Source organism: Cajanus cajan, chromosome 6 (assembly GCF_000230855.2).
Source record: "Cajanus cajan strain Asha chromosome 6, NIPB_CcT2T_4, whole genome shotgun sequence".
Taxonomy (NCBI): Eukaryota; Viridiplantae; Streptophyta; class Magnoliopsida; order Fabales; family Fabaceae; genus Cajanus; species Cajanus cajan.
The window spans coordinates 53,418,197-53,442,595 of NC_138522.1; the positions used below are offsets into that span (position 1 = coordinate 53,418,197).

General features: G+C 30.8%; 3 protein-coding genes across 4 annotated transcripts; 2 read left to right on the forward strand and 1 right to left on the reverse strand.

Moving 5' to 3' along the window:
* The first annotated feature begins 708 nt into the window (after positions 1 to 708).
* On the forward strand, positions 709 to 2,599 carry LOC109797479 (UDP-glycosyltransferase 73C3). The gene has a single exon (XM_020357530.3). It carries the CDS (start codon positions 920 to 922, stop codon positions 2,456 to 2,458), a length of 1,539 nt encoding a protein of 512 aa, XP_020213119.1. The 5' UTR covers positions 709 to 919; the 3' UTR covers positions 2,459 to 2,599.
* Positions 2,600 to 4,997: 2,398 nt separating this feature from the next.
* Positions 4,998 to 9,374, forward strand: LOC145959144 (serine/threonine-protein phosphatase 7 long form homolog). Of its 2 annotated transcripts, XM_083077627.1 has the most exons (5): positions 4,998 to 6,517; positions 7,282 to 7,338; positions 7,565 to 8,501; positions 8,586 to 8,670; positions 8,759 to 9,374. In XM_083077627.1, exons 3-5 carry the CDS (start codon positions 8,152 to 8,154, stop codon positions 9,173 to 9,175), a joined length of 852 nt encoding a protein of 283 aa, XP_082933753.1. In that variant the 5' UTR covers positions 4,998 to 6,517; positions 7,282 to 7,338; positions 7,565 to 8,151; the 3' UTR covers positions 9,176 to 9,374. The 2 variants fall into 2 exon arrangements, with proteins under 2 accessions (XP_082933753.1, XP_082933752.1); XM_083077626.1 differs by having other exon boundaries at positions 4,998 to 8,501.
* A 9,784-nt stretch (positions 9,375 to 19,158) lies between these two features.
* Positions 19,159 to 22,694, reverse strand: LOC145958760 (serine/threonine-protein phosphatase 7 long form homolog). The gene is made up of 7 exons (XM_083076296.1): positions 22,650 to 22,694; positions 21,355 to 21,401; positions 20,705 to 21,012; positions 20,188 to 20,614; positions 20,019 to 20,103; positions 19,626 to 19,811; positions 19,159 to 19,440 (listed from the first exon to the last, which is right to left on the reverse strand). The coding sequence occupies exons 1-7, from the start codon at positions 22,692 to 22,694 to the stop codon at positions 19,159 to 19,161; spliced, it is 1,380 nt and encodes a 459-aa protein (XP_082932422.1).
* Between the last annotated feature and the right edge of the window lie 1,705 nt (positions 22,695 to 24,399).

A 24,399-nucleotide genomic window follows, 5' to 3' on the forward strand; every position in this document is an offset into this window, starting at 1 on the left:
AATATCACTATTAAGTACGAAGGTTTGAATCACACTAAATAAATTTAAGATAATAAATACTTATTAAAATATTATCATAAATATAGATATGAAAAGTTGAAATACTTTATATAAATTTGTATAAACTTTTTTATTTTAATTTGACATTTTTGTATGTTCTTTCATCAATATGTGTGTAAGGACCAACTTTTGTTTCAAAGATAAATATTATGTATATAATACAAAAAATTAGTAAAAAATAAACCTAAAAAATACTCAATAAAATGATAAAATAAAATATAAAATGACATAAATTTAATAATACAAAATAGTGAATTTAAGAATTAAAAAATATATATATAATGAGAAATTAATTAACTAATAAAGAAAAGGTAAATAGTAAGAACATTGAAAAGAGAAAAGAAAAAAAAAATAATGTAGCTGTACCCTGGAATGGAACAGTATGGTAAGTCTGGCCCGGGTTCTGGTCTACTGAAAAATAATAAAAGGTCCCATTTTTGTTTTGGAGGGGACATTCCGAAAAAGGAAGATACTGTCCCCACCTAGGATTTGCCGTGTCTGCTGGTTCGCCTCCCTAGGAAGACCTTGCTGGGCTGCAATTATTATATAAAAATAAGGTATTTCATTTTAGTTATTAATCGATAAATATGACTAGATTTTGTTATAAAAGAACTAAGTTGAGCCGATGCAAAAGGTGACAGTAAAGATTTTTTTGTCGTTTCTCCCAGCATAGAAATTTGTGATGCAAAGAGCCTCTTAAATCGTCCACATCATCATCAAGAAATGCAATAGCCACAAACCATGCGACTATAAAATTAAAGAGGGCGAGATCAATCACACAAGTGATAAATTACACGAGAAAGAAACATAGTCTGAGACTCATACTACTACTAATTTTGCCTCTTTAGGTAGTATAGCCATGGATTTCCACACAAACAATCCTCACTTCGTTTTGTTCCCCCTAATGGCTCAAGGGCACATCATTCCCATGATAGACATTGCAAAAGTATTGGCACAGCATGGGGTGATTGTTACCATTTTCACTACTCCAAAAAATGCATCACGTTTCAATTCAGTTATTGCTCGTGCTGTTTCATCAGGCCTCCAAATCCGGCAAGTACAACTCTATTTTCCATCAAAAGAAGTAGGACTACCCGAAGGGTGTGAGTGCTTCGACATGCTACCTTCAAACAATATGACGTACAAATTCTACCAAGCAGTCAACATGCTTCATGAGCCAGCGGGAGAAATGTTTGAAGCACTAACACCCAAACCAAGTTGCATTATTTCTGACTTTTGCATTCCTTGGACTACTCAAGTAGCTGAGAAGTATCGTATCCCTAGAATTTCATTCCACGGATTTTCTTGCTTCTACCTCCATTGTCTACACCAGATACACACTTCAAAGGTTTGTGAAAGCATCACTTCAGAATCAGAGTACTTTACTATTCCTGGTATACTTGACCAAATTCAAGTTACCAAAGAGCAGGCAATAATGAACTCAAATTCGGATGAAATGAATGATTTCTGGGAGCAGAGAAGTCTCGCTGAAATGAAGTCATATGGGGTGATCATAAATACTTTTGAAGAGTTGGAGAAGGCATATGTGAGGGATTACAAGAAGCTGAAAAATGATAAGGTATGGTGCATTGGTCCTGTTTCATTATGCAACAAGGATGGCTTAGATAAGGCTCAAAGAGGCAATGCGGATTCCATTAATAAAGAGCATCATTGCATGAAGTGGCTAGATTTGCATCAACCCAAGTCTGTGCTCTATGTTTGTTTTGGAAGCTTGTGCAATTTGATTCATTCACAGCTTGTGGAGCTGGCCTTGGCCTTGGAAGATGCTAAAAGACCATTTATATGGGTTATTAGGGAGGGAAGTAAGTTCCAGGAGTTGGAAAAGTGGATCTCCGAAGAAGGGTTTGAGGAAAGGACCAAAGGGAGAGGCCTTATAATTCGAGGTTGGGCTCCACAAGTACTAATATTATCACATTCTTCCATTGGAGGATTCTTAACACACTGTGGCTGGAATTCAACACTTGAAGGGGTGAGTGCTGGAGTGCCAATGGTTACTTGGCCTCTATTCTCTGATCAATTTTTAAATGAGAAGCTTGTTACTCAAGTGTTGAAGACTGGTGTAAGCGTTGGGGTAGAAGTTCCAATGAAGTGGGGAGAGGAAGAGAAAATGGATGTGTTAGTGAAGAAGGAAGATATTAAGAAGGCAATATGCTTGGTGATTGATGATCATGGTGAAGAAAGTAAAGAGAGAAGAGAAAGGGCACGCAAACTTAGTGAGATTGCAAAGATAGCTGTTGAAAAAGGAGGGTCTTCTCATCTTGATATGACTTTGCTTATCCATGACATTATGCAATCAAGTAATCGTGAGGAGGATAAGCATATAAAGTCCATGCCTAAAGAGTCGAAAATACCCGTACCCCAGGATATTTTTGGATAAAATTAATCTGTAAGAAATAATAAATGGATGTATCTATTCCCATTAATAAATAGTAGGGACGTAAACAGATATCAAGTATCTGTCTTAAGGGTATTATTGGATATCTGTAATAATAAAATTATTTAAATCTTTTTGTTTTAATATATAACACGCGATAAGTGAAAAATATGTTATTACTTAAATTTTGTTTATATGAACTTGTGAGACTGAACTGTTATAACTTTTTAACTTTTGTGTTCAACTTATGAAATTAAAATATTTTAATTTGTTGACTTTTTTTTTAAATTCATGAGATTGAAATATTTTAAAATTTTATAATATTTTAGTGATTTAAATTTTAAAATTTAAATTATAACTTTTAAAATTATTAAAATAAATAAAAAATTATTATTATTATTATTTTTAATTATAAGTAAATTATGTAATTAATTTTTTCTTTAAGAGATAAAATTATTCGACTGTCCTTCCTTTATATATTAAAATATATAATGAATTTATTTAATTTAGTGTCTTTAATGTAAATTACACTCCTCTTTTATAAGAGATATTAGTATTACACTATTCATTATTCATATAATAAAATATCAAATAAATTACACTTTTATCTTTAAAAGTATAAATATTATATTATTATGTTTATAATTTAGATTATTTAATTTAACATCATTAAATAATATAATTATCCTGCATAATGACATAAACAAGAGTGCATCATAGCATTTCGGAAAGAAAAAAAATGGGATCAATCCGGACTGTGATTCGATAGGGGTATCCATCTAACGATCTAATTAAACCCCGATAATTTCACCACCTTAAACGAAACAAAAAAAAATCATTTATAGCTTAGTGGGCCTTGTCAATTAAGGAAATGAGAAAATAATAGCCCAATTCATTTTAGCTCAAACAACTGAAGAAGTATGAATATGTATAATATTTAAATATTTAAGCGAATAGTGATGAAAAAAGTGCGACAGAAACTTGCTTAATGTTAAGGTGTAGATATAAATTATACAAATGATATAATTTTAGAATTTCTAGAGAGTATTTTAGAAGTAAAATCGTTTCATAATTTCTCAAATAATAAAAATTAAATGGAAAAATGTCAATCATATCAAAGTAAACTTTGATATGCACTAGAAACACAATAATGTTTGAGTACGTAATCGTGAATTCCTTTGTGTATTCAAATTTATAATTATTTTTTCTTCAAAAAATAATAAGCCTTAGTTACGTAATCAAATTAGAGTTTTTTTTCATAATATTTACTAAAAATAGAAAAAACATAAATTTAATTATAGCATGTGACGTGCTCCTTAACATTCTTTTGTCCAACTTTTTTCTAGCCTCTCAAATGACTTAGCCTATACATAATATTTTAATATTTAAAATTTTTTAAAATTCATAAACTTAATCTATATATTAATAATTTTTAACTTAACGATTAAATCGCTAAAAATTTTTATATATAATAAATTATTAAGTAAAATATATTTATTTTTTAAACAAGTAAATCTTTTTTTAAAATTTGATATAAAATATAAAATATTAAGTAAAATAAGTTTACTAAAATTTATTATTAAATTATATATATATATATATATATATATATATATATATATGTGGACACTCACTAATATAAACTAACAATGTTAAAAAATTTGTAGCTATAAATATTCACGAATGAAATTCAATATAAATAAAAAATGAATATTATATATAAATATAAGTGAATATAAATATTTTCAATGTTTACATGTTAATAAGACGAGTATGGATTCAATTAAATAATTATATATTAAATTTATAAAAATAGTATTTTAAAAATTAAATTTAGAGAATTTTAATTAATAAAATTATGTATAATATTTAAATAATTTAAATTTTAACTTTAAATTATTATTTTTAAGAAAATTATTGAAATAAACAGAAATTATTATTAAAATAATTTTTAAAAAATAATTTAATTCTTAAAATGAATACCTATAAATTTCTATAAAATATTAAAAATACATAAATATTAGTTTAACAAATACTGGCACAAATGTAAAAAATAAATACAAAGAAATATTCATCTAATAAAATAGATAATAAAAACTACTATCGTTTCCACCACACTTTATTAACATCCTTAATCTAGACTATATAGTACACATCTCATTTATTGTTATGTGTTTAGCAATGTGATACTGAGTTTTCTATGCTTTTCTTATAAAAACCGGACAACGGACATGTGCATATGTACACGGTAAACGAAAACATTACTAGAATCAGAGATACTAGAAACACCCAGATTGGGCTAAACGACTAATTTGGTGTAGTTTTACAAACTAATTACCAAAATGGGGTTGTTTTGAAACATATTACACCTTTGGGGCTGTTTTGTACGGTGTCGCTATGGGCCATAGCGCCACCCGTGACACGTGGACTTTTTAAGTTTGAATATAAGCCATGAAAGCCATATTGTGTGAGTCGCTGTAGCTGCTAGAGACCTCTGAAGAGGCGCTATAGCCCATAGCGCCTCATCCTGGCTTAAATTACAACCGTTGTAGCCTATAACACCACCTTTATATAAATAATATATAATAAAAAAATTTATTATAAATATTAAAAAAAAAAATTTATAAAAATGTCTGATAAAAAACAGAAAAAGAATTTAAATTTTAAAAAATATAAACAGAAAAAATAAAGTATATAACATGAAATAAACTTAAAAACGAAAAAAAAAAATATAAAATATGAGGCGCTATGGCTTCCAGCGCCTCGTATTTAAGAAAAATACTTAGTATTTTATAAATATAAAAATTAAAAAATAATTTGTTTAAAAAAGTCTGATAAAAAAGACAAAAAAGAACTGATATTTTAGAAAATATAAAGTTAAAAAAATACAGTAATATAAAATGAAATAAAATTAAAAAGGAAAAATAAATAGAAAAAAATGCGACGCTATGGCTGGCAGCGCCTCATAGGCGTTAGCACTCATAGCGCCTCAACTAGTGTTTTTTTTGAACTTTATAATATTTTTTAAATTTATTTAATGATAAAAAAAATTTTAAAAAATGTCTGATAAAAAACCAAAAAAGAATAAAGATTTATACAAATTTTAGTTTTTAAAAATAGGCATTAGAACGTGAATGAAAATTTAAAAGGGAAAAAAATATATATAAAATGAGGCGCTATGGCTTGCAGCGCCTCTTAGGCGTTACAGCTCATAGCGCCTCAAATGGCGTTTTTTGTGTAAATGTTTAAAATATTTTATAAATTTATAATATGCAAAAAAAAAAATTTAAAATGTCTAATAGAAAAGAAAAAAAAATTGACATTTATACAAATTTTAGTTATTAAAAATAGAACGTGAATGAAAATTGAAAAGGAAAAAAAAATAAATATAAAATGAGGCGCTATGGCTTGCAGCGCCTCTTAGGCGTTACAGCTCATAGCGCCTCAAATGACATTTTTTTGTGTAAATGTTTATAATATTTTAAAAATTTATAATATGCAAAAAAAAAATTTTAAAATGTCTGATAGAAAAGAAAAAAAAAATGACATTTATACAAATTTTAGTTATTAAAAATAAGTAATAGAACGTGAATGAAAATTGAAAAGGAAAAACAAATAAATATAAAATGAGGCGCTATGGCTTGCAGCGCCTCTTAGGCGTTACAGCTCATAGCGCCTCCTGTTACCGCAATTTTGACCAATGACGTAGTGACACGTGGCCATGGGCGCGTTTGAGGCGCTGGGGTTCAAAGCGCCTCACGTTTTCACCGCAGATTTGGCCAATGAGAGGCTGACACGTGGCGCTGCCGTTAAGATAATTAATTTTTTACCCTTATAAAATGCAGATGGTCCCCCCCCCCTCCCCCACTTTTACCTTCGTTTTGTCCTCCTTCTCCGGGTAAGTTTTTGTTTATTTTCTACTTCAGTTTTTTAAATTTTGTTTTATTAAAAATTTATTTTATTTATATTACGTTTTGATTAATAATAATTTATACTTTTTAATTAGATTATTGTTGATTTGGATTGCTGGATTGTTGGTGCTCGTGAGTTTCTGCATTTGAGGTAATTTTTTTTTAAGTTTTTTTTTTTATAAATATTTTAAAGTCGCTATAGGATATTTAAAGTTCAAAAATATTGACTTAATAATTGTTAATTAAAATTTAGTTTTTTATTTTGTTTCTGTGTTATTTATGCAATGTGTTCAAATTTTTGATTTATCTGTTAAGTTAATTAAAATAAATTTATTTATTAGTTATATTAATTAATTATCTGTTATGTGAATTGATTTGTCTGTTATTTAATTAATTTATTTATGTGTTATGTTAATTGATTTAATTTATTGCAGTATAATTGATATTAATTAAAATAATTAATATATTTAATTTTTAAAATTATAAAATGATTTCTGTGTGATTTTTATTTATTTAAATAAATAAGTATTTTATTTATATTTGAAATTGCTTAAATTTATTTCTGTTTAATTTAAATTATTTTCGTAAATAAATATATTTAAAATATAAATTGGTATAATTTATTTCTGTGTAATTTATATTTATTAAAAAGTTAATTTTAATTTTTAAAATGATTTAATTTATTTGTGTGTGATTCATTTTTTTTTCATAAGTTAATTTATTTAATTTAATTCTGTGTTAATTTTATTTAATTAGAAAATAAGTTTATTTAAATTTTAAATTAATTTAATTTAATTGTGTGTTGTATTTATTTATGGTAAAAAATAAAAATTATTTATATTTATATTTTAAATTGCTTTAAGAACCTTTTTGAAGATACTTTTTTATAACTGCTATGTTATTTATTTTTTTCAGATTATTGTTAGTTAATTTGAATTTATTGGTGGATTTCGTCATCTCAGATATTACCAGGTATTTATCATTTTTAGTTTGAATATTTATTTTTCTTTTAAAATTAAGTAGTCGGTATAGGTTTTATGAAATTATTAGTTTAATTGATTAATTATTGACATTTATTTGAAAATTATATATGATGTTAGTGTGTTATTATTTATTATTTTGGTTTAATAATGTCAATGAAATTTAAAAAATAAATGATATGTTTTAAAATTATTAATTTGATTACATTTTGTTATAGATGGCATCATCATCATCATCTTCTACGGGCATGCGTGTGACATGTGGACCAGTCGACGATGATTTATTGTCGTTGCAACATATGCATGTGTCGCAACATGTTTGGAACAGAGATGAAGACAGGAGACTAGTAGCACGACGTGCTGCTCCATCGCGTACTGGAATTACAGGAATTCCACAACAAATAATTCCGTTGCTAGATCAAGCTGGTTTCGGCTGGATCGCGCGTTTGAGTTATATCAAAGTGAGTCCTGGTTTGCTAACAGCCTTGGTAGAGCGTTGGAGACCAGAGACACATACATTTCACATGCCATTCGGAGAGTGCACAATTACTCTTCAAGATGTGGGCATGCTTGTTGGTCTACCGGTTGATGGTGAACCGATAGTATCTCGAGGCGATCCAAATATATTGGAAATAGGTAATTATAAGTTGACTTTAAATTATTCGTAAATTTATAGTATATTCATATAATATTAATAATAGTTAATTCTTTTGTTTGATTTTATGCAGCTCAGGAGCTGTTAGGGGTTGTTCCACCACAGACTGAAATAAAAGGACATCGCGTTAGGCTATCTTGGCTGGCAGCAATGTTTGGGGACATTCCTGATGACATAGAGGATGTAGATGTCTTGGCTCGTTATGCTAGAGCCTGGATATTACGTTATCTAGGAGGACTGCTTTTTCCTGATAGATCTTCAGCGTATGTGTCCTTTCGATGGTTGCTATTTCTGCGCGATTTAGATATTATTAGGACTTATGCATGGGGTGCAGCTGTGCTTGGATATTTGTATCGGAATTTATGCACCTCAACCGATTACAAAACCCCAAGTTGTGGTGGATTTACCCTTTTGTTACAGCTATGGGCATGGGAACGATTCCCAACCATTATGTCTTCACCATTTCCACCTATTCCTCCAGCCAGTCCAATTGGTTTAAGGTACGAGCAAATTTGGAACTTTATATTTTGACAATTAATCAGTTGTTAAAATATTAATTAATTATTTACAATATGTTTTTTCAGGTGGTCAAACACAGGGACTAAAATAAGTATGAGCGATGATATCAAATATTATCGCAAATACTTTGAGCGTACTACTAGGAAATCGGTAAGTAATTAACGTTTTGTAGTTTTAAATATAACTTTATCAATATTAATTGTATTTTAATTTTCTAATTAAAAGGTTTATTTTACAGATAATTTGGCAGCCATATCCCCCTGCTGAACAGATGCCTGCTGACTGCACACAGGGGATGCAGATTTGGGGTTCTGTAGTTCCCTTACTCTTTTTGTGTATTTGTGAATGGCATCAGCCAGATAGGGTGATGAGACAATTTGGTTGCCAACAACCAATTCCACATCCTCCAATGACTCCTACAAATGTGCATGCGCTGACCCTACGCGGCAAGGTAGACGATGACTGGGCTACAATTTTAATGCCAGCATTACAGCATTGGGGTCATCGATATGCATATCACTTCACACCTACGCCTCCAAAGGTCGGACTATTAGGTCCGAATTCAGAATATATGAGATGGTACCGAAGGAAAGGGAAGCCGCACGTTGATCCAGATGAAGTTAAAGAGTCAGTTCTGGTATGTGCCGTTTGGTAATTATATTTTAATACAGTATTTTGTCTAAATATAAAGTTCGAATGACATTTTTTGTATATGTAGGGAGATGTAGTTGAATGTCTGGCATACTTGACTTCCCCTGTTGGCAGTCATGACTTTTCATTGGAGGCAGTGACAGAGCAAACTAAACGATTTTTATCCGTATCTGATGACTATGTCGCCCGTGTCGTTGAGGCAGCTGAGGAAGCACCCCCCCCTTCGGAGTCATATGAGATGGGGACATTCAATGTTCCTCAATCGTCTAGGGAGGCAGCAGGATTAGGACGACGAAGAACGCCAATTGAGGCTGTGGACCACATATACCCTGCGATGCCAGACAGATCTGAAGGGATTTATTACGTTCCTTCACAGGATTCCACTTATCCTTCCGTCTCCCAGAACACATATTGGTACCATCCACCGCGCCCACCAGGATTTGAGACATCGGTTCCGATGACGACGACTGATATTTGTCAAACACTTGGTTTGGAGGAGTCGCCCACAGGATCACCTGAGCACAGGCCCGCACCATCACCCGAGCCTTTCATTTCGTCAGAAATGATGGCTATATTTGGGCAATCTCCATTTGCAACTCCACGACCACGCAAGTAATGTTTCTCCTTCCACCACTGCAAATGCCAGAGGAAGAACATTGTTATTACCATCCTGTGTTGTGGCAATAAGCAGTGTGCCTCGATACTTCCCATACAGATGAGTGCCATCAACTTGTATCAGGGGTTTACAATAATCAAATGCATCACAACACGGCTTGAATGTCCAAAATAACCTGTGAAACTGACGATAACCACGGTGACAACGATTACCAACGAAAAACTCATCATGACACAGATCATAAAAGGATCCAGGCGCAATTTCCTTCATGTATTTAAGCCACCGGGGTAAAAAAGCATAAGATTCTTCCCAATCACCAAATATTTTAACAATTGCTTTTTGTTTAGCCATCCAAGCCTTCCTATATGATATCTTAAACCCAGTTTGAGATGTTATTCTTTCTTGGATAAGGCTAATCTTGATTGCTGGATCTTGGTTAACCATTCCTACATATTAAATATTCAAAATCAATGATATAAATTATTATTAATATAATATTATAAGTTGCAGTTGAGAACTTACCTTGTATAAATGATGCAATTAGCTCAGAATCTAACTTATTATGATCTTGTGACAAAGACATGTTCAAACATGTATGACGTCCACCCCATTGAGTCACTTTCCACTTGTCAGATTTCTTTGACTCAATAGCTCTCATGTACCATGGACATCCATCATGCGCATTTGGACATCTAACAACCCACTTTGTCGTTTTCGATTCAACAACATAAAAACTCTGATGCATTCTCATTGCATTTTGCTTTACTGCATTTTTTACTGCATCTTTATTCTCAAACTCTATTCCAACATATAAATCTTCGCCAATAGACCAATTATTAGCCACATCCATCCCTGGGATTTCTTCTTCATCGGGATGACTCCAATTGATATTAGTGTAGTGAGGTAAATTACCCCAAAATTGACTTCCACCTAATTTAATCATAGTAAATATTTTAAATTCAATAATGTAAATTTAAACAATATTTTTTAAACAAATAACACAAATTGTTAACAAATTTAATTTTTAAATGTTACCTTCAGTAGATGGATACATTGAAATAGGTTCAACCATTGGACTTTCAATAATAGCATCTGACTCCACGTCACTACCAGATACTTCACAATTATCGATTTCATCTTCATTTGATTCATCATTGCTTTCATATGACAATGAAACATGATAGTCTTCATCATCTTCGTCATCTTCATCTTCGTCTCTTGTCATCACCGGTGATCGTTCAATTGACAAATTTTCTAACGAAATTGTTGAAGATTCTAAGTTACCTATTTCAGCATGTAATTCCATTATTGCCATTACATTCTGACTCATAAAACCTTCTATCATGCATTGTACATCATCATCGTCACTCAATTCCAATGAAGAATATCTGTTCTCATCATGCTGTGAAACAACAAATCTGTAAGTTATAGATAATATAACTTGATTTGACTTAAGATTAAATTTGTTGTGAATCCTTCTCTTTAATATATCCAAAGTTAAACCTCGTTTAATATACATCCCTTTTTTTGGTCCCTCAAATGTTACACCTTCTGCACTTTCATACATCCTTCCAGTGTAAATATAAGCTATAATTTGATCCATGATATCTGCAGAAAAAATCAATTATTAGTACAACACATACAATTTAAATAACAAAAAATTTCAATCATAAATAACAATTTAAAACTTAACTTCACGGGAGTAAAGAACCAACCTGACTGATTTACTGAAAAAATAACAAATACCGTAACTAAATACTATGGCAGAGATAGAGTTGAGATATTGACGTGATTTTTCAGAATGGGGGTATATATAGTGTACAAGTCGCTGTGGGTCACAGCGCCTGTAATAAAAATATATGTAATATTTTTTAATTATAATATTTGCTTAAAAATTTATAAAAAAATATTAGATAAAAGAAAAAAAAAAGGTTTCAAAGAAGAAAAAATGTACATTTTAAAAAATAAGTAATATAATGTAAAAAATAATTTAAAAAAAAAATAAAAAAATGGGGCGCTGTGAGTCACAGCGCCACTACATGGGGCGCTGTGAGTCACAGCGCCACTTGCCCCCTCTGCAACAGATCATGTAAAAAAAAAATTTTAACCGAAAAAAATAAAAAACGTGGGGCGTTGTTAGCCACAGTGCCACTTAGGTGCTGGGCCATAGCCCCTGCAAAACAAATAATGTTAAAAAATTATTTACAAAACGAAAAAAAAAAAAAAAATGGGGCGCTGTGAGCCACAGCGCCACTCAGGCGTGCTGGGCCACAACGCCTCTTGAGCAAATAATGTAAAAAATAATTTAATAAAGAAAAAAAAATATATATAAAAAGGGGGCGCTGTGAGCCACAACGCCACTCAGGCGTGCTGAGCCACAGCGCCTCTTGAGCAAAATAATTTAATTAAAAAATATATATATATATAAAAAGGGGGCGCTGTGAGCCACAGCGCCACTCAGGCGTGCTGGGCCACAGCGCCTCTTGAGCAAATAATGTAAAAAATAATTTAATAAAGAAAAAAAATATATAAAAAGGGGGCGCTGTGAGCCACAGCGCCACTTTTGCGTGATGGGCAAGCCTACAGCGACACTGGTCCAGCCCAATCCAGCCTAAAAAAAAAAATTGCCACGTGTCATTGGTGTCGCTATGGCCCATAGCGACACCGTACAAAACAGCCCCAAAGGTGTAATATGTTTCAAAACAACCCCATTTTAGTAATTAGTTTGTAAAACTACACCAAATTAGTCGTTTAGCCCCCAGATTGAGCTAACCATATTCAAAAAGTGACGCTACATATATTTTCTCAAAATAACAAATGAAAATAAGAAAAAAGAAAAATAAGGGGAATTTAGGTTTAGTTTGAGAAAATTTTAAAAATAAACATTATAAGATAAAGTACTATTTTGTCTCTATATTACAAACCATTCAATATTCATTTTTACTCGCCACGTCAAACGAAAAATCGAATAAGTTATGTAATTCAAATAAAAAATTGATTATGAAAAATAAATAACATTTTCGGGTGATGCAAGAAAATAGACATTCAATTGTGAATTTTAGGCAATCCTACTAGTTAGCCTGTGTTTACTTTCACGTTTGAAACGTGAAAAACCACGTTTAACATAGAAATTACAACGTATAACTTCACGTTGAACGTGATTTTTCACGTTTCAAACGTGATAGCAAACACGCACTTAGTGGCAATGGCAAGGAAAATAACTAAAACGAGGCTAAACGACCAATTTGGTGCAGTTTGAGAAATTATTTACCAAAATGGGACTGTTTTGAAACATATTACACCTTTGGGGCTGTTTTCTTCGGTGTCGCTGTGGGCCATAGCGACACCAGTGACACGTGGCAATTTTGAGTCTGATTATAAGCTATGAACATCATATTAGTAGAGTCGCTATAGCTGGCGGAGTCTCAAAAGAAGTCGCTATAGGCTATAGCGACTCAATCCGGCTTACACTAAAATCGCTATAGCCTATAACATCACATTTATATAAATAATATAAAAAATATATTAATATAAATTTAAAAATATAAAAGATTAGCGTGACCCAGGCACTATGGCCCATAACGTCTGTTTTAAAATTATATCTGTTATTTTATAAATATAAAATTTGATATATAATTTATAAAAAAAATTGCAGATAAAACTGAAAAAAAGAATTGAAATAAGAAAAAATATAATTTTTAAAAATTTAGTAATATAATGTGAAAAAATTGTAAAAAGGAAAAAAAAATGAGGAGCTATGGCTAGGGGTGGGTAGATGGACCCGGGTCCGCGGACCGGTCCGTAAGCCCGCGGATTTCGCGGATAACGGACCCGTTTTTTTCAAATCCGTATGATTATGTCTAATTTTTGAGCCCGGTTCGTTAAGTCCACGGACTTGGCAGATTTAATCCGCGGGCTCGCGTGCTAGTCCGCCGACTTCACATTTAATATTTTTAAATATTATGATTTTAATATTAAGTTGTGTATTTAATTTTTTAAAATTATTATGACATTAAAATTATGTTTAGTTGGTATATATTTGTCATTTGAATGATTTTTAAGACATTTTGATGCTTTTATTATTGAAAGTTTGCTACTATTATTTAAGTATTTGTAATTATTTTTATTTTAATATTTTAATATTTATTATTTTAAACCATTTTAACTATTGATAAATTTTAGTATGATAAAATTTAGCTTATAAATAAAAAATATTTTTTTCTTCTAATTTTATGTATTTTTATTTTTAAAAAATTTATTTTTTTGAACCATTATTTAGGCCCGCGGACCGGTCCGTTATCCGCGGATTTTGGCGGGCCGGATACGGACTTAAAAAATAAGTCCATTTATTTTACGGACCGGACTTATCCGGCCCGTATAAAACACGGGTTTTACGGACCGGGCCTTAAACGGGCCGGACCGGTCCGTATACCCACCCCTAGCTATGGCTCATGTCTCCACTGGGGCGCTATGGCCCATGTCTCCGCTAGGGCGCTATGGGCCATGGAGCCTTTTTTAAAATATTTTTAATTTTTTTAAATATAAAATTTGTTAAATAATTTATAATAAAAAAATTCGAATAAAAGCGAAAAAAATATTTGAAATAAGAAAAAATATAATTTTTAAAAATTTAGTAATATAATGTAAAAATAATTTAAAAAAAAAATAAAAAAATGGGGCGCTATAGCCCATAGCTCCATTGGTAATTTGTTTGTAAAAGTGCACCAAATTATTCGTTTAGCCCTAAAACGATATATTTCCCCTTCTTTGCACAATCTATTTACTTCAGAAGAGAATCCGAATGCATTAACCAAAAAAACAAACCAAATCGTACAAAGTTAACACTTGATAATAAAATATTCATTTTATTCGATCGTTTAAATTTTTACTACTTTTCAAACTTACTTTTTCTCTCGCATGACCAGATAATAACTTATCCATTTGAAAATTCATTGTTGAAGACCTTCTTTCATGAATATGTATATTGGATTATTGGGATTCTGTTCTAATAGGACTGTGGTTAAGGCAAAATAAAGAAAATGTTCTAAACGACTAATTTGGTGCACTTTTACAAACAAATTACCAAAATGGGGTTGTTTTGAAACATATTACACCTTTGGGGCTGTTTTCTTGGGTGTCGTTATGGGCCATAGCGACATCCATGACACGTGGCCTTTTTTTTTGTCTTGGTTGGGCTGGGATGAGTCACATGAGTGTCGCTATGGGCTGAACCACCACAGTTGATGGACTAAGAAAAATAATGTAGCCCATAGCGACACTCTGTAAAGAAAAAAAAATGAGAATAATAGAAATTACTAAATTTTTAAAAATTATATTTTTTCTTATTTCAATTCTTTTTTTCGCTTTTATCCAAAAAAAAATTTATAAATTTTTAAGCAAATTTTATATTTATAAAATAGTACTTATATTTTTAAAACTGGCGTTATGGGCCATAGCGCCCCAGTGGAGCTATGGGCCATAGCGCCCCAGGTTTTTTTTTTTTTTTTTTTCGTTTTTAAAATATTTTCACATTATATTACTAAATTTTTAAAAATTATATTTTTTCTTATTTCAATTCTTTTTTTTGCTTTTATCCGAAATTTTTTTATAAATTTTTAAACAAATTTTATATTTATAAAACAATACTTATATTTTAAAACTGGCGCTATGGGCCATAGTGCCCCAGTGGAGCTATGGGCCATAGCGCCCCAGTTTTTTTTTTCGTTTTTAAAATATTTTCACATTATATTACTAAATTTTTACAAATTATATTTTTTCTTATTTCAATTCTTTATTTTGCTTTTATCCGAATTTTTTTTTTAATTTTTTAAGCAAATTTTATATTTATAAAATAATACATATATTTTTAAAACTGGCACTATGGGCCATAGCGCCCTAGTGGAGCTATGGGCCATAGCGCCCCCAGTTTTTTTTTTTTGTTTTTAAAATATTTTCACATTATATTACTAAATTTTTAAAAATTATATTTTTTCTTATTTCAAATATTTTTTTCGCTTTTATCCGAAATTTTTTATAAATTATTTAACAAATTTTATATTTAAAAAAAATTAAAAATATTTTAAAAAAAGGCTCCATGGCCCATAGCGACTTCAATTTTTTTAAAATTTTATTAAATAATTTATGTAGATGTTGCTATAGGGGATGGAGGCTCTTGTAGTATATATCCCCCCTCCATTATGGTAAATCACATCGATATCTGAAGTGCAATTGTTGTTTTTGTTACTGTATTTGTTATTTATGATTCCTGTTAATTTAAGTTTTAGATTCTTATTTATGATTGAAATTTTTTGTAGTTTAAATAAGTTCTATGTATTTGTACTAATATTTTAATTTTTCTGTAGATATTATGGATCAAATTATAGCTTATATTTACATTGGAAGGATGTATGAAAGTCCAGAAGGTGTAACATTTGATGGACCAAAAAAAGGGATGTATATTAAACGAGGTTTAACTTTGGATATATTAAAGAGAAGGATTCACAACAAATTTCATCTTAAGTCAAATGAAGTTATATTATCTGTAACTTACAGATTTGTTGTTTCACAGCAAGATGAGAACAGATATTCTTCATTGGAATTGAGTGACGATGATGGTGTACAATGCATGATAGAAGCTTTTATGAGTCAGAATGTGATGCCAATAATGGAATTACATGCTGAAATAGGTAACTCAGAATCTTCAACAATTTCGTTAGAAAATTTGTCAATTCAACGATCACCAGTGATGACAAGAGACAAAGATGAAGATGACGAAGATGATGAAGACTATCATGTTTCATTGTCATATGAAAGCATTGATGAATCAAATGAAGATGAAATAGATAATTGTGAAGCATCTGATAGTGACGTGGAGTCAGATGCTATTGTTCAAAGTCCAATGGTTGAACCAATTTCAATGTATCCATCTACTGAAGGTAACTTTTGAAAATTAAATTTGTCAATAATTTATGTTACTGTATTAATAAATTTAGTTTAAATTTTATTTGTCAATAATTTGTATTATTCTTTTAAAAAATTTAGTTTAAATTTACATTATTTAATTTTATATATTTACTATGATTAAATTAGGTGGAAGTCAATTTTGGGGTAATTTACCTCACTACACTAATATCAATTGGAATCATCCAGATGAAGAAGAAATCTCAGGGATGGATGTGACTAATAATTGGTCTATTGGCCAAGATTTATATGTTGGATTGGAGTTTGAGAATAAAGATGCAGTAAAAAATGCAGTAAAGCAAAATGCAATGTGAATGCATCAGAGTTTTTATGTGGTTGAATCGAAAAAGATAAAGTGGGTTGTTAGATGTCCAAATGCACATGATGGATGTGGATGGTACATGAGAGCTATTGAGTCAAAGAAATCCGACAAGTGGAAAGTGACTCAATGGGGTGGACGTCATACATGTTTGAACATGTCTTTGTCACAAGATCATAATAAGTTAGATTCTGAGCTAATTGCATCATTTATACAAGGTAAGTTCTGCAATTGCAACTTATAATATTATATTAATAATAATTTATATCTCTGATTTTGAATATTTAATATGTAGGAATGGTTAACCAAGATCCAGCAATCAAGATTAACCTTATCCAAGAGAGAATAACATCTCAAACTGGGTTTAAGATATCTTATAGGAAGGCTTGGATGGCTAAACAAAAAGCAATTGTTAAAATATTTGGTGATTGGGAAGAATCTTATGCTTTTTTACCCCGATAGCTTAAATACATGAAGGAAATTGGGCCTGGATCCTTTTATGATCTGTGTCATGATGAGTTTTTCGTTGGTAATCGTTGTGACCGTGGTTACCGTCAGTTTCACAGGTTATTTTGGACATTCAAGCCGTGTTGTGATGCATTTGATTATTGTAAACCCCTGATACAAGTTGATGGCACTCATCTGTATGGAAAGTATCGAGGCACATTGCTCATTGCCACAACACAGGATGGTAATAACAATGTTCTTCCTCTGGTATTTGCTGTGGTGGAAGGAGAAACATTACTTGCGTGGTCGTGGTTTTTGGCTCATTTGCGGCTACATGTTACAAATAAACAAGGAATATGCTTAATTTCTGATCGACATCGTAGCATTAAATCGGCCATTGGCAACGAGGTACTTGGTTGGAGACCGCCAAATGCATATCACAAGTACTGCATTAGGCACATTGCAAGTAATTTTAATACTCGATTCAAGGATGCCAAACTAAAACAACAACTTGTGAAGTTGGGTAAGGAAAATTATTTTCAAATTATTCGTAATTTCATTATTCTAATTGTGCATCATTCATAATTTGTATGCAGGGTATACACCATGTAAACACATTTTTGATCGTAATCTGGAAAAGTTTTGTCAATCTAGCCCTGATGTTCAAAGGTGGATAGGAGGAGTATCAAAAGAAAAATGGATCCAGTTTATACAACTGATTATGTTTTAAGAGCCTATTCTGGTCTTTGGGAACCAATCGGAAATGAAGACTTAATCCCTCCAAGTGATGAGGATTGGATACTTGTCCCAGATCCAACATCTGTGCGTGGGAAAGGCCGACCAAAATCAACCAGAATTAGAAACGAAATGGACTGGGTTGAAACCTCACAGCGACGACAAAAATGTGGTATATGTAAACAAGAAGGTCACAACAGGCGCAATTGTCCGAGAATATGTAACCGTGATGATTAGTGTATAATTTTTTTCCATGATTACAATTTTATGAAAGTTAATGAAATAGTTCATAAATATACAATGTTTAATCCTCATCCTCCTCATCCTCCTCATCTTCCTCATCATGATGACCTACACCTCTAACAGTACCAGGAGTGAGAATGCATCATCGTCGTCTCTCTCTTGCCGCCCTTTGAGGATTTCGACGAACATGTTGTTGTGGCTCCGATGGTGGATGACTAGCCTCCGCTGAAAACTGTGATCGCAAATCAACCCCTGTTACATCAAATTTAAAAGACATATTTACATTATTAATAATTAAAAAAAGAATAAAATAATGGACAAATTAATTAAATATTATATTACCTGATGTATAAGCATGACTGATATAAGCATCATCATATGGAATATGATAAGGGGCTTGCTGACTCTGCTGTGTGTCATCCTGTGTCGCACTTGGTTGTGGCGTTGCAAAAGGAGAATGTCCAAATATGGCCATCATTTCTGACGAGATGAAGGGCTCGGGTGATGATGCGGGCGTATCCTCTAAACCAAGTGACTGACAAATATCTGTCGTGGTCATCGGAACCGATGTCTCGAAACCTGGTGGGCGTGGTGGATGGTACCAATATGTAGTCTGGGATAGGGAAGGATAAGTGAGATCCTGTGAAGGAACATAATACATCCCTTCCTATCTGTCTGGCACTGCAGGGTATGTATGCTCCATAGCCTCAACTGGCATTCTTCGTCGTGATAATCCTGCAGCCTCCCTAGAGTATGGAGGAACATTAAATGTCCCCATCTCATATGAATCAGAAGGAGGGGGTGCTTCCTCAGCTGGCTCAACGACACGTGCTAGATAGTCATCAGATATCGATAATAATCGATTAGTTTGCTCTGTGACTGCCTCCATCGAAAACTCTTCTCTGCCAACAGGGAAAGTCAAGTATGCCAAACACTCAGCTACATCTCCCTACATATACCACAAATGTCATAAATAATTAAGAACTTTATATTTAGACAAAATAGTGTATTAAAATATAATTACTAAAGTGCACATACCATAATTGACTCTTTAACTTCATCTGGATCAATGTGCAGCTTCCCTTTCCTCCGGTACTATCTCATGTATTCTGAATTCGGACCTAATAGTCCGACCTGTGGAGGAGTAGGTGTGAAGTGATATGCATATCGATGACCCCAATGCTCTAATGTTGGACTTAATATTGTAGCCCAGTCATCTTCAACCTTACCGCGTAAGGTCAATGCATGCACATTTGCAGGAGTCATTGGAGGATTTGGAATTGATTGTTGGCAACCAAATTGCCTCATCACCCTATTCGGCTGATGCCATTCACAAATACAGAGACAAAGTAAGGGGATTACAGAACCCCAAATCTACATCCCCTATGTGCAGTCACCGGGCATCTGTTCAACAGGGGGATATGGTTGCCAAATAATCTGTAAAATATAATTTTTAATTAGTAAATATTAAAATACAAATAATTTACATAAAAAAAATTTTAAAACTACAAAACGTTAATTACTTACAGATTTCCCAGTAGTATGATCAAAGTATTTGCGATAAAATTTTATATCATCACTCATACTTATTTTGGTCGTTGTGTTTGACCACCTGAAAAAACAAATTGTAAACAATTAAATAATGTTTAATTAACTGATTAATTGTCAAAATGTAAAGTTTGAAATTTGCTCGTACCTTAAACCAATTGGACTGTCTGGAGGAATAGGTGGCAATGGTGAAGACAGAATGGTTGAGAATCGTTCCCATGCCCATAACTGTAATAAAAGGGTAAATCCACCGCAGGTTGGGGTTTTGTAATCGGTTGAGGTGCATAAATTCCGATACAAATATCCAAGCACAGTTGCACCCCATGCATAAGTCCTACTAATATGAAGGTCGCGCAAAAACACTAACCACCGTAAGGACACATACGACGAAGATCTATCGGGAACAAGTACTCCTCCTAGATAACGTAATATCCAGGCTCTAGCATAACGAGCCAACACATGTACATCATCTATGTCATCAACAATGTCCCCAAAGTTTGCTGACAACCAAGATAGCTTCACGCGATGTCCTCTAATTTTAGACTGCGGTGGAACAACCCCTAACAACTCCTCAGCTGCATAAAATCAAACAAACAATTTAACTATTATTAATATAAAAAATATACTATAAATTTACAAATAAGTTAAAGTGAAGTTATAATTACCCAATCCGAATATATTTGGAATGCCTCGAGATAATACCGGTTCACCGTCAACCGGAAGACCAACAAGCATGCCAACATCTTGAAGAGTAATTGTGCACTCTCTGAATGGCATGTGAAATGTGTGTGTCTCTGGTCTCCATCGCTCTACCAAAGCCGTTAGCAAACTAGGACTAATTTTGATATAATTAAGACGCGCTATCCATCCGAAACCAGCTTGATCTAGTAACAGAATTATTTGCTGTGGAACTCCCGCAATTTCAGTGCGTGTGGGAGCAGCACGTCGTGCTATTAGTCTCCTGTCTTCTTCTCTGTTCCAAACATGTTGTGACACATGTATATTTTGCAACGATAATAAATCACCGTCGACGGGTTCACATGTGACACACATACCCCTAGAAGATGATGATGATGCCATCTATAACAAAATCTAATTAAATTAATTATTTTTTATCACATAATTTATTTTTTAAATTTAATTAACATGATATAATCTATACGAAAATAACACACTAACAACCTTAAAAAATATATCTATATACATCAATAAATTACACATAATGAAAATATATAATTTTAAAATAAATCATAATAATTAATTAAATAAATAAAATAAACCAACAATAATTACCTTAGATGAGAAATAAAAATACCTGAGACGAGGAAATCCAGCAACAAATCCAAATAAACCAACAATAATCTGAAAAAAAAAATAAAAAAAAATAACAGTTATAACAAATGTAAAATAAATATTATATTTAATTAAATTTTACTGGCATATTTAATAAATGTAATTTCCAAAAAAATAATTTATTTTTTTTACAATATTTTATTTTATAAACATTATTTTTTCACTACATGCAAACAGATAAATAAAATAATTTAAAATTATTTTATTTTTCAAAATTAAATAATATAACACATAATTTAAATAACTAATTATAATCAGAATCCAAATAAATAACACAGAATCCAAATAAATAATTTATATATAAATTAAATTTATTAATTCAAATTAACTAATTATAATCAGAAAAAATTACACAAAATCAAAATAAATAATTTAAAATAATAGTTATAACAGTTATAAATAACTTAAAATAAATATTATATTTAATTAATTTTTGCTGGCAGATTTAATAAAATTAATTTCATAATTCAAATAAGCCAATTATAATCAGAAAAAAATAATTAAATTATCAGTTATAAAATAAATATGGTTAATTAAATAAATTAAATGGCAGATTTAATAAAATTATTTTACGAATAATTGTATTCTTTTTTAAAAAAAAATTATTTTATAAACAATATTTTTTCACTATAAATTAATTTGCAATTAACTCGGATTATTTATAATATTAATTTACATATATTTTTTTACTTTTTTATTTTATATAAATTACTAATATAACATATAAATAAATTAATTTTAAAATAAATAAATTTTAAAAATTAAATAATATAACAGATAAATAAAATAATGTAACAAATAATTAATATTGCATAAATAACACAGAATCCAAATAAATAATTTAAATATAAAATAAATTGATTAATTCAAATAAACCAATTATAATCAGAAAAAATTAAATAAATTATCAGTTATAACCAACTTAAAATAAATATAATTAAACAGAAACAAAATACAACTTAAAATAAATATGATTAAACAGAAACAAAATACATAATTAAAAAATAAATAACAATAATTAACTAAATAAAATATGCAAAGTTAAATACCCTATAGCGACTTTTAAATATTATAAAAAAAAATATAAGCTCAAAATAAAATTTATCTCAAACGAAGAAACTCACGAGCAGCAGAAATCCAAATAAAGAAATACCTAAATAAAAGGTAAAAATTAATATTAACCTAAACGTAAAATAAATATAAAATATTTAATAAAATAAAATTATGAAAAGTTAAAAAAAAATAAGAGAAACTTACCTGAAACGGAGAGGAGACGAAGCAAAAGTGGGGGAGGGGGACCATCTGGGTTAATTTATAAGGGTAAAAATCAATTTTTTAACACGGAGTGCCACGTGTCAGCATTTGATTGGCCAAGCCTGCGGTTAAAATGACACGTGGCAAGCAGCACATGGCCATTCAAAGTGGCGCTGTAGGTCCTAGCGCCTTAGTGGCGCCATGGGCCATAGCGCCCCAGTGGAGACATGGGCCATAGCGCCCCATTTTTTTTTTTCCTTTTTACAATTTTTTCACATTATATTACTAAATTTTTAAAAATTATATTTTTCCTTATTTCAATTCTTTTTTTCGGTTTTATCCGCAATTTTTTTTATAAATTATATATCAAATTTTATATTTATAAAATAACATATATAATTTTAAAACAAAGGCTATGGGCCATAGCGCCTGGGTCACGCTATGAGCCATAGCGCCCCACTTTTTTTTTTTTTTTTTCTTTTAAAAATATTTTCACATTATATTACTATATTTTTAAAAATTATATTTTTTCTTATTTCAATTCTTTTTTGCGCTTTTATCCCAAATTTTTTTATTAATTATTTATCAAATTTTATATTTATAAAATAATAGCTATAATTTTAAAACCGGCGCTCTGGGCCATAGCGCCTAGGTCACGCTCTGGGCCATAGCGCCTAGGTCATGCTATGGGCCATAGCGCCCCACTGTTATTATTTTCAATTATTATTTTAAAGTTTAATTATTATTTTTTAACAAAATAGATTTTCTTATTTTTCTTATATTACGTTATTTTTATTCATTTTTTCTTCACATAATCTTTTATATTTTTAAATTTATATTAATATTTTTTATATTATTTATATAAATGTGATGTTATAGGCTATAGCGATTTTAGTGTAAGTCGGATTGAGTCGCTATAGCCTATAGCGACTTCTTTTGAGACTCACCAGCTATAGCGACTCTACTAATATGACGTTCATGGCTTATTATCAGACCCAAAATTGCCACGTGTCACTGGTGTCATTATGGGCCATAGTGACACCGAAGAAAACAGCCCCAAAGGTGTAATATGTTTCAAAACAGCCCCATTTTAGTAAATAGTTTCTCAAACTGCACCAAATTGGTCGTTTAGCCAACTTATCCGTTTGAAAATTCACTGTTGAAGACCTTCTTTCATGAATATGTATATTAGATTATTGGGATTCTGTTTTAACAGGACTGTGGTTAAGGCAAAATAAAGAAAATGATAGTGATAGAGATCTGGTTAAATATTAATTCTTTTGATTTTTATAAAAAATATTTTTCAGTTTTTATTATTTTATATAAATGTCAAATTATTTTATTTTATTTCATTTTATTCACAACTTATTTGAAAATATTTTAAAATATGAAATCATTTGAAATTTTTTATTTGAATTTCAATAAATAATATTAGAAAAAAAATATTGTTTTTGAGATGAAATTGAAGAGAAATCTATTTGATGGATTCAACAATCTTGAAACCGATGTTTTTGATTTGTTTTTTTTTCTTCCAATTATCTGTTTGCTTAAAGTAGCATGCTTTTGATCTCCTGGAGTAGTAACTGAGACCAACATTTTTTGAGTTGAGAACAAAATAAATATTACCATATTTTTACATGATAGATGGAAAAATAAAGGTGTCGACGTTATATCTTTTGAGAGGCATTTTATCTTGTGATTGTTCCTAGCTACACTTTTTTGTCTTTGTCCTTTCCTTTTTTGCCCCTACTAA

Coding starts and splice junctions, on each gene's coding strand:
- LOC145959144 (XM_083077626.1), top strand. CDS start 8,152: ATGTTTGGGGACATTCCTGATGACATAGAGGATGTAGATGTCTTGGCT. Junction 8,502..8,585: donor GCCAGTCCAATTGGTTTAAG/GTACGAGCAAAT, acceptor ATGTTTTTTCAG/GTGGTCAAACACAGGGACTA. Junction 8,671..8,758: donor AGCGTACTACTAGGAAATCG/GTAAGTAATTAA, acceptor TTTATTTTACAG/ATAATTTGGCAGCCATATCC.
- LOC109797479 (XM_020357530.3), top strand. CDS start 920: ATGGATTTCCACACAAACAATCCTCACTTCGTTTTGTTCCCCCTAATG.
- LOC145958760 (XM_083076296.1), bottom strand. CDS start 22,694: ATGGTCCCCCTCCCCCACTTTTGCTTCGTCTCCTCTCCGTTTCAG. Junction 21,402..22,649: donor TCGTCTCCTCTCCGTTTCAG/GTAAGTTTCTCT, acceptor TTTTTTTTTCAG/ATTATTGTTGGTTTATTTGG. Junction 19,441..19,625: donor TCACACCTACTCCTCCACAG/GTCGGACTATTA, acceptor TGGTATATGTAG/GGAGATGTAGCTGAGTGTTT.